The sequence below is a fragment of the Enhydra lutris genome, unplaced genomic scaffold (assembly GCF_002288905.1).
Source record: "Enhydra lutris kenyoni isolate GAN:26980312 unplaced genomic scaffold, ASM228890v2 scaffoldscaffold92, whole genome shotgun sequence".
Lineage (NCBI taxonomy): Eukaryota > Metazoa > Chordata > Mammalia > Carnivora > Mustelidae > Enhydra > Enhydra lutris.
The window spans coordinates 2,272,681-2,288,519 of NW_019154176.1; the positions used below are offsets into that span (position 1 = coordinate 2,272,681).

Consider the following 15,839-nt stretch of genomic DNA (forward strand, 5'->3'; position numbering starts at 1 on the left):
ATAGGTTATGAAACAATTTTGCTTTTCAGACGTTTTTGGAATTTGGAATTGTGACTCTGTATCTAGTTTATTTATCTTGTTGTCTGTCTCATGTATTAGAGTGTTAGCCCCCGATGCAGAAATTTGTGTCTGTTCTGTTCATTGCTACAGCCCCTGTGCCAACAACGCAGCACCTGGCACACAGTAGGTGATCCATAGTGTTTGCTGAATGAATGAATGAATAGAATGAATAGAATGGAGGGGAGGGAAGCAGAGAACACTTTCCCAGTTCCTGAATGACTCCATGCCCCAAATGGCCTGTTGGAAGCCCTTCAGAGCCATGGTGGAGTTGTGAGGAGGTCTGTGCCTTCATGCCTCCTGGTTTCCACTGGGTTCTCAAGGGTTGTGTCTCAGCACGATGTCACAAGTAGAACCCTTGCTCCCATCCATGCAGCTAGGGGGTTGGCATGGGGGCTCCTAGTGCCTTCACCCTATTCCACATGTCCTCAGCACCCAGGCCATAGTCAGAAACAGGCTAGGTGCCTGGAGGAGACAGTCATGTGAGGCCCCTCACTAGGTGTTTTTGTGCCTTACATGTAGCTTGTGGTGCTGTCTGCATTTGACAGATAAGGAAACAGAACAGAGAGGTTAATTAACTTTTCCCGAGGTCATGCAACATGCAACCAGGAAATGCTGAGCCACGATTTAAAGTCGCCGGCTCAATGACCCCACACTGTTTTTCCATAATCACTCTCAGATCCACTGTGACAATAAACACACTCCCAGTCTCACCTTGGCTACATACCAATGATTAAATTCTTCTATGCCCCAACACCTGGGGGAGGAGGAAGGCAGGTGGCCAAACTTCTGTTACAAACAGGTCTTTATTAAAGATAAGGAGGGGGCAGGAAAGGGGGGCAGTGTCTCCTCTGCCCACTGCCTTTGGCTGCCTGGGGCAGGGGAGTCCTCTCTGCTCCACCCAAACCCCCCATGATGGCACATCTACAGGAGGCTGGGGCCCGGGATGGGGGGCAGTGGAAAGAACAAGGGCAGATTCCAAGGCAAAAAAAGTCTCCTCCCATAGCCCTAATAACAGAAAGGTTTGGGGTGATCTGGGCACAGACAAGGGGAGACAGCACCCTGAACCCCAAAACCTCTGAACTGGGGCAAGCCCTGCATAAGTTGGGAGTTAGGAGGGACTGAGTGAGAGTCTGCACATGGGGGAGAGGCTAAGAGAGGAAGGGGTGCCCCAAGGACCCTGCCATGGGGGAGCCTGCCCCCCATGCTCCAGCTGGACTCTTCTGAATCTGAGAGAGGACCCGATGACAAAGGATGACCCCATCTCCCTCTTCTTTGCTTGTCCTTAGACATTGGCGGTCCCCCATTGACTGGAATCATACCCACCCATCCTAGAAATTCTGAAAACCAAGGAGTCCTATTGGTTGTTCAGACGCTGAACACTAACTGGAGTTACCCTCTTGCCTGAGGATTCTAAGACATGAGGGGAGGCTCCCACTGGCTGGAGTAAACTACTTTTAAGTAGAAATTTTAGAACCGGGGGCTCCCATTGGCTGAGCAATGGCCAATGGGGTCAGGTTTTGGCCCTTAAAAGAGTAATCCTAGGGGCAAGGGCCCACCTCCCAGTAATGCCCACTTGGGTGTCCCAGAGGGCAAGAGAGGCAGGGGGCCCCCCAAATGTCCTTCCAGCCAGCCTCTAATGCCTAGGCCAGGCTGGTTTGTGCACAGAGGGCTTTGGCACTCACATGGCACACGCACCCACACGTGTGGCGGGGAAGGAAAGGGGGCCTGGCAGATTCTGGGAGGGCATCGGGGCCTCACAACAGGTGGTCACGGCTGGCAAACAGGTAAGGGCTGAAGTTGTCCCGGTGGAAGGGGGAGGGATAGAGTCCGCTAAGGGTGTACAGGTCCCGAAGCAGGGGCGTGGGCAGCAGCAACTTCCGACCACGTCCGCCACCCCCACCCGGCCCCCCAGGCCCGGGGGAGGAGGGTGAGGGGCCCTGGCTGGGGGTTGGTGCTGGCAGGGGCAGGGGCAGGGGCAGGGGCGTTGGCTCAGACCTCAATCGAGGGCGGGGCACACGGGGCGACGAACACATGGCTGGAGCCCTGGAGGACACGCAGCTGGGGATCAGGTGGCCACGGCGGGCACAGTTCTGCGACTCTGGGGGTCAGGGTCAGAGGTCAGGGGATCAGAAAGCTTGGGAGGGGGCCACGAGAGCATAGGTGAGACCTCTGTGGCAGTGACTGCGACCTGGAAGTCCCCCCGGTTATCCCCCCACTCCCTCGACACTCACTGGATGGGGTGAGCCGTGCCGGTGTCGAATGCGGCCTGCAGGCTTCGGGTTCCTGAGACAAAGAGGCAGAGGGAAGGGGCTAGTGGCCCCCTGGGCCCCACTGGCCACAGCCATGCGGGGCTCATCAGGCAGAGAGCTTGTGGAAAAGACCTAGAGTTTTCCAGATTAATCAAGACACACCCTTCTATTTTGTGTGACTGTCCCCCAGGACCAAGGTCCACAAAGACAAGTAATCCCTCTACCTCCCCAAGGCCTGTAGACCCCCACCTCTTGCCTGACTTCCTGCCTCCTTGGTCCCCTTCCACCTACCACCCTCTCCAGCCGGGATCAGACCCCGGCCCCCCTTACCTGGGCCACACTTAACTTTTCGAGGGGGCTGTCCATGGTGGGGGCTTGGCCCAGGTCCTCCCAGGGGGAGAGCCTTCGGCCAGAGGGCCGCCGGCTCTGGAAGTTGTGTACGACACATGTGACCTGGGACAGAGTGAGAGGGGCATGTTGAGGCCCGAAGCCAATAATGTAGGAGTGGCATAAATATCATCCCCATTTTTCAGATAAGGAAACCGAGGCTCAGGTTTTCAGTTAACATTTTCTGATACATTTACGTGCCAAGCACTGTTCTTTCCACCTTACTAAGAGGTAGGTACTATTATTATCTATTCCACAGGTCATGACAGGGTGAGGCAAGTAAGGCCAAGTGGTGCAAAGGCAGGATCTGGTTCTGTCTTTTAAGTTTTTGATATTTTGGACATCATGTGTTATTGCATTAATTTCGGTTTTTGTTTTGTTTTCTTTTGTTTTAAGATTTTATTTTATTTATTTATTTGTCAGAGAGAGAGAGAGCGCACGCACACAAGCAGGCAGAGTGTTAGGCAGAGGCAAAGAGAGAAGCAGGCTCCACGCTGAGCAAGGAGCCGGATGTGGGACTCGATCCCAGGACTCTGGGATCATGACCTGCGCTGAAGGCAGCGACTTAGCCGACTGAGCCACCCAGGCGTCCCTACTTTTGCTTTTTAAAAAGTATGTCATTAAGGGGCGCCTGGGTGGCTCAGTGGGTTGAAGCCTCTGCCTTTGGCTCAGGTCATGATCCCAGGGTCCTGGGATCGAGCCCCGCATCGGGCTCTCTGCTCAGCGGGAAGCCTGCTTCTCCCTCTCTCTCTCTCTGCCTGCCTCTCTGCCTACTTGTGATCTCTGTCTGTCAAATAAATAAATAAAATCTTAAAAAAAAAGTATGTCATTAAAACTTTATTAATCTTGATTACTCAGTGTTTCAGTGGGCCTTCAAATTCTGCACTCAAAGCAAGGACCTCACGCTACATACCCTGCTCCTGTCATCCCATTTCACAGATGAAAACATCCAGGCAGGGTAAGATAAAGGGACTCGCCCAAGGTCACACAGAGTCCACACCCTTCACTATCCTTCGGTCCAGCTTCTTGGGTCAGAGAGCTCACAGAGGGTCTCCCATACTGGAATGGATGGGATGGCAAGGTGGCTCACCAGAAATGTTGCGATGGCAGCGCCTGTCAGGAAGCCGGCCAGCACGTCGGACCAGTGGTTGCGGTACTCGGCCACGCGGACCACGCCCACTAGGAAGGCGGGGCACAGCAGGGCCAGGCAGAGCGAGGGTTTGACCAGGCGGGAGCCCTTCACGCGGAACACAAGCGTCACGTACATCTGTGGGAGCCAGACCAGTCAGGAGGACGCAGGGCAGGTGGCTACCGCCTTCCGGGCTGGAGGGCGTGGCCAGAATCCCTGGGAATGGCACTGGGGCTGGAGGCTGTGGCCAGGAGCTACAGAGCCAGGGGGACTGGAGTTTGTGGATGGAGACGTGAACTCCCAGCGGGCCCTTTCAGGGATAGGGATGTGGTCTGGACACCAAAGAGCAGTGGACAGAGTCTGGGGCCCAGGGCTCCCCAGGACCAGTCACAGATGGAGAAAGATGCTTGCTCGGTCAGCCCACCGCTTCAGAACCAGAGCGTGGAGTAAAGGCCCAGGGGGGCAGGTCCAGGAACTCCAGGAGGTGGAACCCCCAAGCCCCAGGGATCCACTGACAAGAATAGAAACTAGTTAGTCCTGGACGCCAGAAAAAGGAGGCAAAGCAACAGGAGGTGCGAACCAAGGAAAGGCTGGGGTCAGAGGAAGTCCCAGTCGGTCAAGTCGGGGGCGTGGCCAGATCTAGAAAGGGCAAGGACAAAGCGGGATGGGGAGGTTGGGGGAGGGTCCTCCCTCCCAGGCTCCAGGGGACCGAATTGAAAGCCCAACTGCCCAGTCTCCCAGCCAAAATTTAGGGACCTGTCGCATCAGGGGTATGGCTAGGCTCCAGGGAATGGAGTACAGGGCTCCAGAACAGTGTTTTGGTCCCACGGGCGGAGCCAACAACCTCCCTTGGGTGTGGCATTCCCGGGCCAGGGGGCGTGGCCAGACTCAAAAGAGGTAGTCTGAGGGACCTTCCTGCCCAAGAGTGGGACCACGCTCAGGGCAGTGTCACAGCACTGGGATGTGTCTTTATCCTGGGAAGGAATCAGAGTTTCCAGTCCACAGTGGCCTCCTGCCCATTGGCCGCCCCCCTCCCACTTTTGTGCCCCTATTCTGGGGCTCACCGCTGTGTAGGTGACTGCATAGGCGCAAAGGGCGGCATCCTTGCAGGGGAAGGCACGGCGCGCAGCGGCCACCAGGCTGGGGCTGCCGGCACAGGCACCCTGGTCGGTGACAAAGCGGTCAGGCCCTGGCCTGTCCGGCGAGGGCGGTGGGCAGCCCAGGGCCGTGTAGTTGGGGCGGCACACCGACAGGAAGTGCGGTGTAGGGTTGCCGGTCACCACCTGCCCCGCGTTGGCGAAGATGGTCGTGGTGAAGAGGCCGAAGGAGTAGACCCCTGGGGGTGAAGTGGGAGAGGGAGTTCGTGCTGGGCCCCTGATACCCCAGGGCCCTCCTCCTGTGAGCCCCTATGGCTCATCCGGGCGCCTTGTTCCTATGACCATCATTAAAGCACAGCTGCAAATCCCCCTAAAGCCATATCCCATTATCCCTGGGCCAAGGTCCTCCCCTTGGCACCCTGAGCCTCTTGCTTCTGTCCCCCTTAGATTACTACCATCTCAGGAGTGGGTCCTCCCCTGGAACCCCAATATAGTTGGGCTAGGACCCCTCAGCAGCATGACATCAGGACTGGGCTCATGCCTGAAATCTCTGAAGACCATCCTGTGGGTATTTCTAGGCCTCTTTATACACCTGCCCTGGGCTCACTGTTATTGAATTGATCACTTTTTCCCTGGATCAACAATCAGCCAGAGCTAGAGCTCCAGTCCTCTGTCACAGGGACCACCATTTTGGATGAGCTCTGCCCTTCTCTTACACCATGGGCACTCATTGTGGCTGGGACCCCACACCGGGTTCTCATTCTCCTGCTTGGGGTGGGATAGAGGTTGGGCTGGTCTTTGGCCTGGGCCTGTGTCCCCATTTTCTGCCTTGATACTCTCCTTGTAGCAATCTGGGGCCCTGACATTTGCCACCATGGTCGGCTTAGGCCTACCACTGTGCCTAGAACCTCCATTGTGCCTGGCTTTACCGACATCCCCCTTTGCCTCACGAGGTCATCATCATGGCTGTTCTAGGCCCTCTTCCCCGTAAAATTCTTATTACGGCTGAACCTGGCCCAAACCTCTTTTGCAGAGCCGACCCCCTGTGTCACTCACCCAGGAAGCGGACCAGCCTCCGCAGTGGGGGGCTGAAGCGGCAGCAGGCCCCCGACACGATGGTGCTCTCCCCGATGATGGGGATGGCTGAGGGTGGCGCGGGGAAAAAGGCACGCGCCAGCTCCCCCAGCAGGATCTGTGGGCAAGATCAAGGCGGGGTCTTCCTGGCCTTCAAAGCCAACCCTCCACCCACCTCCACCTGGCCCTCCTGCCATCTGGGTCTGACCAAGGCTACCCCCAGTCTCACCGTGAGGGTGGGCCCAGCAGTGACCAGGGCATAGGTGAGTGCAGGAGGTACTCGGCTCGCAGCCTCAGGCCCCGGGTAAGGCTTGGCATAGGTACTGTCATAGCAGAAGAACCCCTGGGTGTGGACGGGGAAGGTGTCCGTGAACTCCAGACGGTAAGCAAGCAGGACCACGATGCCCAGAAGCACTGACTGCCACCCAGTCATGGCAGGGGGACAGAGAGAGAAGAGACAAGGTCAGGTCCAGGCTGGGGCCATGGCGATAGACACAGAGATGGAGAGAGACCGAGATGGGGAGGAGAGACAGAGAGATCAAGACTGGGGGAGATACAAAGGGTGGGAGAGACAGAGAGAAGCTGGGAGTCGTCTGGACCTGGGAGACACAAAATGAAAGGAACAGAAAGAGAAGGCAGGGGAGGGGCAAGGAGGAGGAGAGAAAGAGAAGGGACTAGTAGAATGGAAAGGAGAGAGGAAATAGGATGGGGGAGAGTGAGTGGGGACTGGGCCAAGGCTCAGACCAAAGAGAGGGGCTAGTGGGTAGGGAGGAGAACACAGACCAACAGAGGAAAAGATACCACTACTGGCAGAAGTGCTGGCAGCTCCCAGAAGTACAATCCTTACTGGGGGCAGGACATCATACTAAACCCCTTCCGTGAATTAATACATCTTACCTTCATAACTGCCCTAGGAGAAAGGGACTCTGATGGCGCCTTTTTGACAGCCAAGGAAGCTGAACTCAAGAGGGGATGGGAGGTACCCAGAGTTCTGCGCTAAGGGTGGACAGAGCAGGCTTGGAACCCTGGGAGTGTCACTTCTGATCGTGCCTCCTCCCCGCTGAGGGTCTGGGAGCGAGTCTGGGGTGCAGATGGGCGGGGGTGGGGGTGGGGAGAGAGTTACTGGGTTCCTCACCTCCACGAAGACAAAGCAGGGAATGATGGAGAAACTCCTCTTCGATTGAGGTCTCCCTCCTGCCATGGTGAAGGCTGGGCCTGTGGACCGTGGGAAGGGAATGGGACCGCCAGGGCGGGGCCTGGGGGAGGCTCTAGTCACCTGCCTGAGTAGAGTCCTCTGGCCACACCATGACCCCCATCCCCACCCCCGCCCCAGAACTACTACAAAGGAGCCCTGGTTCCACCCACTGCGCCTTCTGGCCATGACTCTGAATGTCTAGGATCCTGCCCTTTGGAGGCCTCCCGACACAAGCAGCTCAGCCCATCCCCAGCCCAGATCCCAGAGGCTCTACAGTGGTTTTCTCCCCCAACAGCCCACATAGGAGATTCAGACCTCATGCCTTTTAGGAGGATCTCTCCTTCTTACTACACAGGTCACCTCCCCTCAGCCCTTGGAAGAGACTTCTCCAGCTAAACAGAACCCCTCCCCCACAGAGAAGGGCCCACTTAGAAGGGTTCTCACCCCCAAGGGTTTTCAGGGGACCCCATCCTCTTTCCTCAAATACTTTATAAGGGACCCCATGCTCTGTGTCCCCCACCCCCACCAAATTCCTCCTCTGAGTCCCTTTCCCCATGGCCCACAGGGGCCTCTCTTTCCTGTCCCCATGGGCTCTGCCTGACTGGTTCGGGCTGATGGCCAGGCCCTCCGAACCCAGATGCCTCCCCTACTTCCCCTCCTCCCAGACTGTCGGCCTTGCTGTCTCACAAGAGGGCTATCTTCTCCCCACGAGCCTCCTCTTCCCCCAATCGAACCTCAGTCCCCAGCACTGAGGGGCCAACAGAGCCACACCTGCTCGACCCATTCTCCCAGGCTGACCTCACCTGTGAAAGGGCCCTATGGCTTCCCACAGGCCTCCGCCACACCCACAGACTCACAGCCGCTCCTGGCGGCCAGCAGGGCAGGGATGGTCAACCCCATTGCACAGATGTGGAAACTGAGGCCCAGGAAGGTGAGGGTAGGCACTCTGGGTCCAGTGCCCCATCCACGCAGCTTGCTCTGCAGTGTGACATGCGGGGCGAGGGTCACCAGAGATCTCAGATGCCCACGTGGCCACGGCCCCTCACCCTTCCAGAGACACAATCACACATGCCGGCGTCCCTAGAGTATACAACTCAGCCACGGCCTCCATCCCAACCACCACCACCACCACACACACACACACACACACACACACAGAGTACAGAATTTGTCCATCCCACCAACAAGGAGCCAGTGCCTGCTGGGTTACAGGCACTTTGCTGGTGGTGAACAAGACAGGCCTGTTCATTCAGACAGGTGCCCAACACCCACAACACACAACTGTACACTCACACACATGGCACAGTGTGCACACGGCCTGTCACAGACACCCACACAGATCAAACAACTCCCCCCCACACACACAGTCACAGGGACACAAGGGGAGGTCCTTCAAACACTTCACAGCCCCGCATACAGCCCCACACCAGCGCTCACCCCCCTGTCACCAGGGACAGAGCCTCAGGGCTGCCAACACATGGAAGAGTTACATCAAAAAGAGTCACCACACACAATGGGGGTCATAAACCGGTCACGGTGTCACACCCCCAACAACCAGGCACTCAGCGACAGCCACACATATTCACAGTGTCTCAGCCACACTGACACTCACAGGAGAGACGATGTCATCCACGAGCTCAGCCACATGGCCACCACAAGGGCACATACGTGGACCGCGACACGGATTTGCACACCGAGCCACACAAGAAAGGCGCATGATCACAGCCACACACTGAGACATAGAAATGGGCCCCCACACACCATCAGAAGGAACACACAATGGCAGTCATATGCACACAACTGTACAGACACCGAGACAGCCTCACACAGTCACAGGGATAGCAGTCACAACAACACAGCCACACACACCCTCAGAGTGACACCCGTGATGACAGCCACACAATCACAGCCACAGGAGAGTCACACATCCACCACACAGACCATCTACCACACAGGCATCCCCAGAGCCACACAATCACAGTTACACAACCACACACTGACACAAAATGACAAGCACACAATCACAGTCACCCTCACCACCTGCCGCTTGGCTTCACCGGCCCGGGGTCCCCATCTCCACGCTCCCCTCCCCGAGGCCGGTTCTCAAGCCCCAGCTCACTGCCTCCCTTCCCCCTCCCTGCGCCGGACCCACAAGGGACCCGACCCGCAGGAGCCGAACCCTGGCCGAACCATACAGACCGAGGGTCGGTAGCCCGCGAGAGGGGATGCCGGGAGCGCCCCAAGCCCCTCTCCCTCACCGGGTCGAGGCTGTCACGGTCTGAGCCCCCGCTCCGCTTAGATGTCACCCGGGCGACAGGACGAACTGACGGACGGCAGGCCCCGCGGGCGGACACGGAGATGGGAGACGCCGTCGGCCGGGCAGAGCCGCGCAGACTCAGCGAAGGGGCGAGGGGCGGGGCCTCCTGGCACTTCATTTGCATAACCCAGTCGGGCGGGGACTCGCGGCGTCTCATTAGCATGGTCCCGGGCGGGGCCTCTGTTGCTCTTGGTGGGGCCGAAAAGTGTTAGGACAAATTTGGGAGGGAATGAAGGATGCAGGTTGAGGGAGAACTAGGCGGTGGGGGCGCAGAGGGGAGGAGGAGGGCAGGGTGCGAGGGTGACCCTGGACCTCGACCCTCCCTCCTTGTGCCTCAGTTTCCCCTTTGGGGCAGTAGACTAGAGCGCCAGGGCCCTCTGGATCCTCATATCTGGACAGACTGACCCCTGACCTTGTTATTATTAAATCTGGCCTCACACTGTCCCCTAAGCCTACAGCATCTGGGGTCCCCACACCCTCCCCAACACTGGAAAGGAAACTGGGTGTGAGGGTGGTCATTCTCAGGCACAGGAAGCAGCAGGAGCAACAGTCCACAGGTGGAAGAGGGTCTTGGCTAGTTTATTTTCTCTCTGGAGGGGTCTTCAGGGAGAGCAGTCCCGGCTGCTCAGGCTGTGGAGAGAGAGTGGGTCAGGGCCCAGCTTAGTCCTGAGGACCCGAGGGCTGGAAATCAGGGAGCAGATGCCCAGGTTGGGAGCTTCAAGGGTCCTTCTGTGGCACTGGAGGGCAAGCCAGGAGAGAAAGGGTGGGGTAGGGCAGGGGAGGTTCCGTACCAGATGGGAAGGAGTGGCTTTTGATGAAGAGTGGCTGGGAATGGTCCTGGTCTGAGTCTGAGTCTGAGTCCCACGAGGGGAACAGAGGGCTCAGGCCTTGGTGCCCCCTGTAGCCTGCGGGAGCAACAGGTGCAATTCTGGCTCTTCACCCACAGACCCTGAATGTGACCCTTGAGTGGCATCGTGATCAGGGGCCTATGTCCCTTACATCACTTGAATGTGAACCAAGGTGATACCAAAGTATGACGACCTCAGGGACCCTTGAATTTTACTGCACAGATCCTTTAAAAAGATCCCAGTGATCCTGAGTTACCCTGGGATGGAAATCTTAATGGGACCCAAAACACCCCAACAGATGTGACCCCCAAATACAGCCTCTGAACCTGACCGCCATGTGTGAAACTGGAGAATGACCCCCGTACAGCCCAGAGTGCCCCTCATCCCCCCTCACCCTTGAGGTTCGAGGCCCTGGGGCAGCCCCCAGAGGACATGAGGCCATCAAAGGAGTTCTGCAGCATGTGCACAGCGGACCTGCAGGGAGACAGGGAGCTGGGGGTCCTGGGCAGGGGGAGGGGCATGGCGGGGACCATGGGCGGGGGGGGGGGGGGGGGGGGGGGGTGTGGTGGTGGAGGTGAGTCCCAGGGGGAGAGGGAGGCCCGGACTGGGTGGGTTCCAGTTCTGGTAGTCACCGCTGGATCTGATTGGTGGGAAGGCAAGGCAGTTGAAGGTCAGGAGTCAGAGGTTAGAGTGGGGGCGGGGCATCACCATATGTCGCTCAGCTCCTTTTGGAGGTCATCCCTCCAGGAGCCACTGCCTCCTGATGGCACCTCCTCGGTCTCCGGCCATTTGGATGACTCATACCCCTGCTGCTTCATCTTGGTCAGGACCTAAGGCCAGGGGTGGGAAGTGTGTGTGAGACAACAGTGGTAAGAACCAGAATGGTGAAAAGCGACCCTTATTTAGCACTGATGATATGTCAGGCGGCCCTCAAAGTGTTTTGCACGCAGTCCATGCAGCTGTTCATACCCACTATACGGATGAGGAAACTGAGGCCCAGAGAGGTGAAATGACTTGACCACAGTCCCGCAGCTGCTAAGTGGCAGAGCCGAGATTTGAACCCAGTCCTTCTGGCTCCAGTATGACAGTGGAGGCCAGCAGAGAGTCCCATGTCCCAACTCACATAGGGTCCCCGCCCTCTCCACTCACCTTGCGGCACTTCACCTGTGTCTTTTGCATCTTCTGGATGTTCACCAGGTTCTCTGTGATCTCGTCCTCCTGAGCCTCTGTAGGGGGAGGGGACTCAGGGGGGCCAGAGCAGCAGAGAGAACCCCCTCCTGACCGTGGGCTCCAGGCACTCACGGAGCTTCTGATAGATGAAGGTCACCTCCTCCCGCACCAGCTCCAGCTCCTCCCACAGGAACTTCTTGCTGAGGGGACAGTGCAGCCTAGACCCACATTCCCTGCTCAGCCTTTGGCCTTCTATTTCCTGGTCTTCTGGTCTCCCTTTTGCCCACCTGCCTCCTCAAGCCTCCTCCAACTGTCATGTTCCCATCCCCCTAGGATCTGTCCCCTCCCCCAACCTGCCTGTCCACCTTGCCCCTCCTGCCTCTACTTCCCCACCTCCAATCTCCCAGCCCCTGTCCCCTCCTCCTGACCTCCAGCCTCCCATTCTCTCAGCCTCTCATTGTCTGGCCTCTGTCTCCCCACCTTCTGCCCCTCTGACCTCCCAAACTCCCCAGCCTCTGCCAACCTCAGTCTCTCCTCCCTCCAGCTTCCCATATCACGTCCAGTTTCCTGATCTCCTGGCCTCCCTCCCCATCTCATCTCCAGCTTCCAGTCTCCCTCCTCCTTCCTCCTGCCATCTGGCCTCCCAGCTTCCCACACTTCCCCACTGCCTCCTCATCCCCCCATCTTGTCCCTCAAACCTTCCATGGCCCCCAGGGCTCCTTACTCAGGCCTCTCCCATTTGTCTCATCCCACATCCCCCCTTTGGCTCCCTCTCCTTGGCCTTCCTTCTCTCCCACAGCTTCCAGGCTGCCCTCCTGGTGACGCCCACCTGTCCCGGATTTCCTGGGCCAGCAGCTGCAGGCAGTGAGTGGTGCGGGTCCTCTGCACCTCCTCGCTGTCACGCAGGGTCTTCTGTAGCCCCTGCAGGCCTTGAGCCAGGGCCCCATACAGCTCCTGGCGTCCCTGCTCCACACCCCACTTGTGTCCCTCCTTCTCTGTCTGGCGGCTTATAGGACTCAGAACCTCTGCAAATTAGATGGGATCATGACTGAGCCCCAACCACACATGAGCCCACCTTTGAATGCAGCTGGCCCTAACCCTGACCAGAACCTGACCCTGACCCTGACCGGAGACCCACCCAACTTCTTTCACTTTGGGCTAACCCAGCTGACACCAGCAGGACCAGCCTCCAGCCTGACTTTAACCCCTGGCCGGTCCTCGCCTTCAAGCTGTTGGATCTTGATTTGCTGCAGGCAGCTCTCCTTCTCCAGCATGGTCACTGAGTGGTTCAGGAACTCAAAAGCCTGCGGGGAAGAGGTCAAGCTTGGGGGCAGGAGCAGATGTGGGGGAACAGGGCCAGAGGTCGCCCAGGGCAGGGCAGAGGAGCCTCACCTTGGTCTGGGCCTGTAGCTGGGACTTGAGTGACTCCAGTTCGCAGCGCAGGAGCTTCTGGTAGTCAGGAATCATCATGGTGGACTTAACTATGAGCAGAGGTAAGGGTCAGCTGAGGCTAGGAGGAGTGGGGGCAGGGGCAAGTTCAGGTCAGAGACCAGCAGAAGCTCAGGGGAGGGCGAGGAGTTGGGGTCTGTTGAGGTTGAGGGAGAGACAGTAGTCAGCAAGACTCAGCTGAGGCTGGGGGAGGGCTAAGTGGGCACGGGTGGTGTAGCTCCTCCCAGGCTGGGACAGAGGGTGGGGGTAAAACCAGAGGGTCTTCCAAACATAGTCTTGTCGGGAGAGAAGGTTCTCACCTTTGACTTTGGAAGAGTTGGTCTCCAAGGGCTTCTAGGAAAGGAGAACATGTGGGTAGTGGAAATTCATCCCTGTGCTTCTCTTCGCACACCCCAACCCACTGTGTGGGGTTGGGTGTGAGCTGGGTCTGCTGAGTCCTGGGTGTCCCAGACCCCGAGTGCACCCCTCCCCCACTAGCCCACACATGGTCAGAAGTATACTCTTGTGGTTTGTCCCCTGTGTGTGCAGACATGGAGGCTGCCCCCAACAACACATCTGCAGAGCCCTGTGTCTGGACTGGGCTCAGGTAATGGCCTTCCTCCTTAAGGGCAAACGACATAGACGACGTCTCCAGGGAGCTCCCACGGCCCCGAAGCACAACGGCACATAAGCATTGAAACACAACTACGGCCAGGCAAGCTCAGACACAGCCATGCACTCCAGGTGGTTAAGAACCTCAGAGGATCCACTCACACTCAACTGAGACACGCAGCCATAACCACAGACCCACAGGCAGTCAAGTCCAGAAACTGTCACAGGAAGTATCACTCACTAAGAAACACAATCACACATCCGCTCCATTCATCCCTTCATCCATTCATTTAAGACATTTTTAATGTGGGCTGGCTGAGCGTTGGGTGCTCTTCTGGGTGCTGAAGTCACACATCATAAGGGTTCCTGAGAAAGACCCCCCCCCGGGGTCCCCTAAGCCCCACAGCGGTAGAATATGGCTGGGAGGTGTTTCCCGGGTGCGGGTGACCTTAGTGGTGTTGTGATGCCTCTTCAGAAGGTCCTGATCATTACACTGCTCCCGCGAGTCTGGGTTCTGGAAGATGGGAGACCCATACGCCTGAGGCTCCAAGTCCCTCTCTAGCGTCCAGTCTATACTCGGCACTGTGTTCTCAGAAGAAGCTGGCCCCACGATCTCTGGCTCTGGGGTCCTGGACCAGTGAATTGTATAATTCAAGGTCTTGTCTGAGGAAGAGCCTGAACAGGGGGGGTGGTTGGGGGAATGAAGGGGTGAGGGCTTTCTGAGGACCAACCCAGAGCCACTCCAGCCCCTCCCAGCTCCCCAGCCCCAGGGAAGCCGCTCAACAAACCCCAATACTTGTCACACTTCCCGTTAGCAGGCAAACACCCATTGGAGGGCAAGGGAGATGAGCAGTAGCAGGGCACAGAGTAGTCAGGGTCCTGGGGTAGGCCAGCCAGAAGAGGGTCGCTTCAACAGGGGGAAACAGGGGGCTGCACTGAGACCAGCCCCCAAGTCCTGACACCCCCAGACCTTCCCTAATACCCCAGAGAGGCCTCAGCCCTGAACACAGGGCTTCCCAGTTATGGCAGGAGCAGGAGCTGGATGAAAGATGATCCCAGCCCCAGGCACTGGGCTGGGTAGTGAGAAGGATCCAGAAGACCCCCACAGGAGAAAGTGAGGCCTCAGAACAGCCTAAAAGCAAAAAAGGATCTTAACACTGGGCACTAATGGAAAGGCATTCCTGGCAGGAAACAGCATGGACAAAAGCTTGGAGGTGTGGAACCACATGCTGTGTGCTGGTAAATTCGGGATGGCTGAAGGTAGTAGGGTCCAAGAGGAAGCAGGAGGAGGTTAGCAGGTCAACTCAAGCAAGACCTTGAAAACCAAACTGGGGAATTTAGATCTGCCCCCCCAGATAAAGTGGGAGCCATGGAGTATAAGCAGGAGAGGCAAGGCATATCTATTTAGTAAATGTCAGGAGAACTGGAGTCGAAGCCCTGTGCTAGCTGAGGCTGGGAACCGGAGGAAACTCAGCTCTATAAAATCTTCCTTTATCAATTTTTTAAGCTTTTATTTTCTGAGCACCTCACTGAGTGCTGGGCATTATCCCAAGCACTCACTTCACACTCGTCTTATGATTTGGGAGCTTTTCTTCTGCCCGTAATGTTCTGGGCTACCCCTTCCAGAATCACTGTCTCAGGAAGCCTGCACTTCCAGAGGCAGTACAACATGATGATTAAGCCAGGGGACTCTCCAGCTGAGTAGCCTGGGTTCGAATCTTTGCTCTGCCCCTTCCCGTCTGTGTGATGTCGGCATTTTACCAAACCTGTCCATGCCTCAGTGTCCCCAGCTGTATAAATGGAATGCCACACCAGCCACTTTACTGGGTTGTTGTGATTAAGTAAATTAACCTATGCCAGCGCCTGACATACAGTGTTGGGAAAGTGCCCTCTAACGTCACACTGAGAACCTGGGAAATGGGACCAGAGGAGCCCTGGGAGGCTTGAAAGGGAAAAGAGAAGATGCATTTCTGAGCGCCAACTGCAGGCAGGTCCCCAGTCGAGCCCCCTTCTCTTCTTCCCCTTTCCCCTCCCGCGTCAGGTGTTTTCTCCCGCTGTCTCCAAGAGAATTCTTGGAGGGAAGGGGGCGGGGTCATTAATCTGAGCCCCGCCCCCCGGGGCGAGAATCCTGCGCCCGCCGGGCTCCAGACCCTCTTCCACCCCCACCTACCACATACCACCTGCTCATGCTCTCCCCTCAGGGACCGCGAAGCCAGTCCCCAGCTGTGACGCTGAAATTTGATCCCGTGGGGACACCATCGCATTAAAACGCG

General features: G+C 57.3%; 2 protein-coding genes across 4 annotated transcripts; both read right to left on the reverse strand.

Annotated features, from left to right (window-relative positions):
- Window positions 1–846: 846 nt before the first annotated feature.
- On the reverse strand, window positions 847–8,149 carry LOC111162508 (phospholipid phosphatase related 2). Of its 3 annotated transcripts, XM_022526971.1 has the most exons (9): window positions 8,049–8,149; window positions 7,132–7,211; window positions 6,226–6,414; window positions 5,979–6,114; window positions 4,890–5,161; window positions 3,787–3,963; window positions 2,640–2,762; window positions 2,292–2,343; window positions 847–2,158 (listed from the first exon to the last, which is right to left on the reverse strand). In XM_022526971.1, the coding sequence occupies exons 1-9, from the start codon at window positions 8,089–8,091 to the stop codon at window positions 1,815–1,817; spliced, it is 1,416 nt and encodes a 471-aa protein (XP_022382679.1). In that variant the 5' UTR covers window positions 8,092–8,149; the 3' UTR covers window positions 847–1,814. The 3 variants fall into 3 exon arrangements, with proteins under 3 accessions (XP_022382679.1, XP_022382680.1, XP_022382681.1); XM_022526972.1 differs by lacking the exon at window positions 8,049–8,149 and having other exon boundaries at window positions 1,034–2,158; window positions 6,226–6,339; window positions 7,132–7,199; XM_022526973.1 differs by lacking the exon at window positions 8,049–8,149 and having other exon boundaries at window positions 2,085–2,158; window positions 2,656–2,762; window positions 7,132–7,305.
- Window positions 8,150–10,031: 1,882 nt separating this feature from the next.
- LOC111162531 (coiled-coil domain containing 159) lies at window positions 10,032–15,830 on the reverse strand. Its single transcript, XM_022527018.1, has 13 exons — window positions 15,744–15,830; window positions 14,355–14,445; window positions 14,015–14,241; window positions 13,275–13,308; window positions 12,919–13,007; window positions 12,749–12,830; window positions 12,356–12,551; window positions 11,659–11,744; window positions 11,506–11,582; window positions 11,065–11,186; window positions 10,751–10,830; window positions 10,300–10,413; window positions 10,032–10,138 (listed from the first exon to the last, which is right to left on the reverse strand). The coding sequence occupies exons 1-13, from the start codon at window positions 15,828–15,830 to the stop codon at window positions 10,134–10,136; spliced, it is 1,290 nt and encodes a 429-aa protein (XP_022382726.1). The 3' UTR covers window positions 10,032–10,133.
- Between the last annotated feature and the right edge of the window lie 9 nt (window positions 15,831–15,839).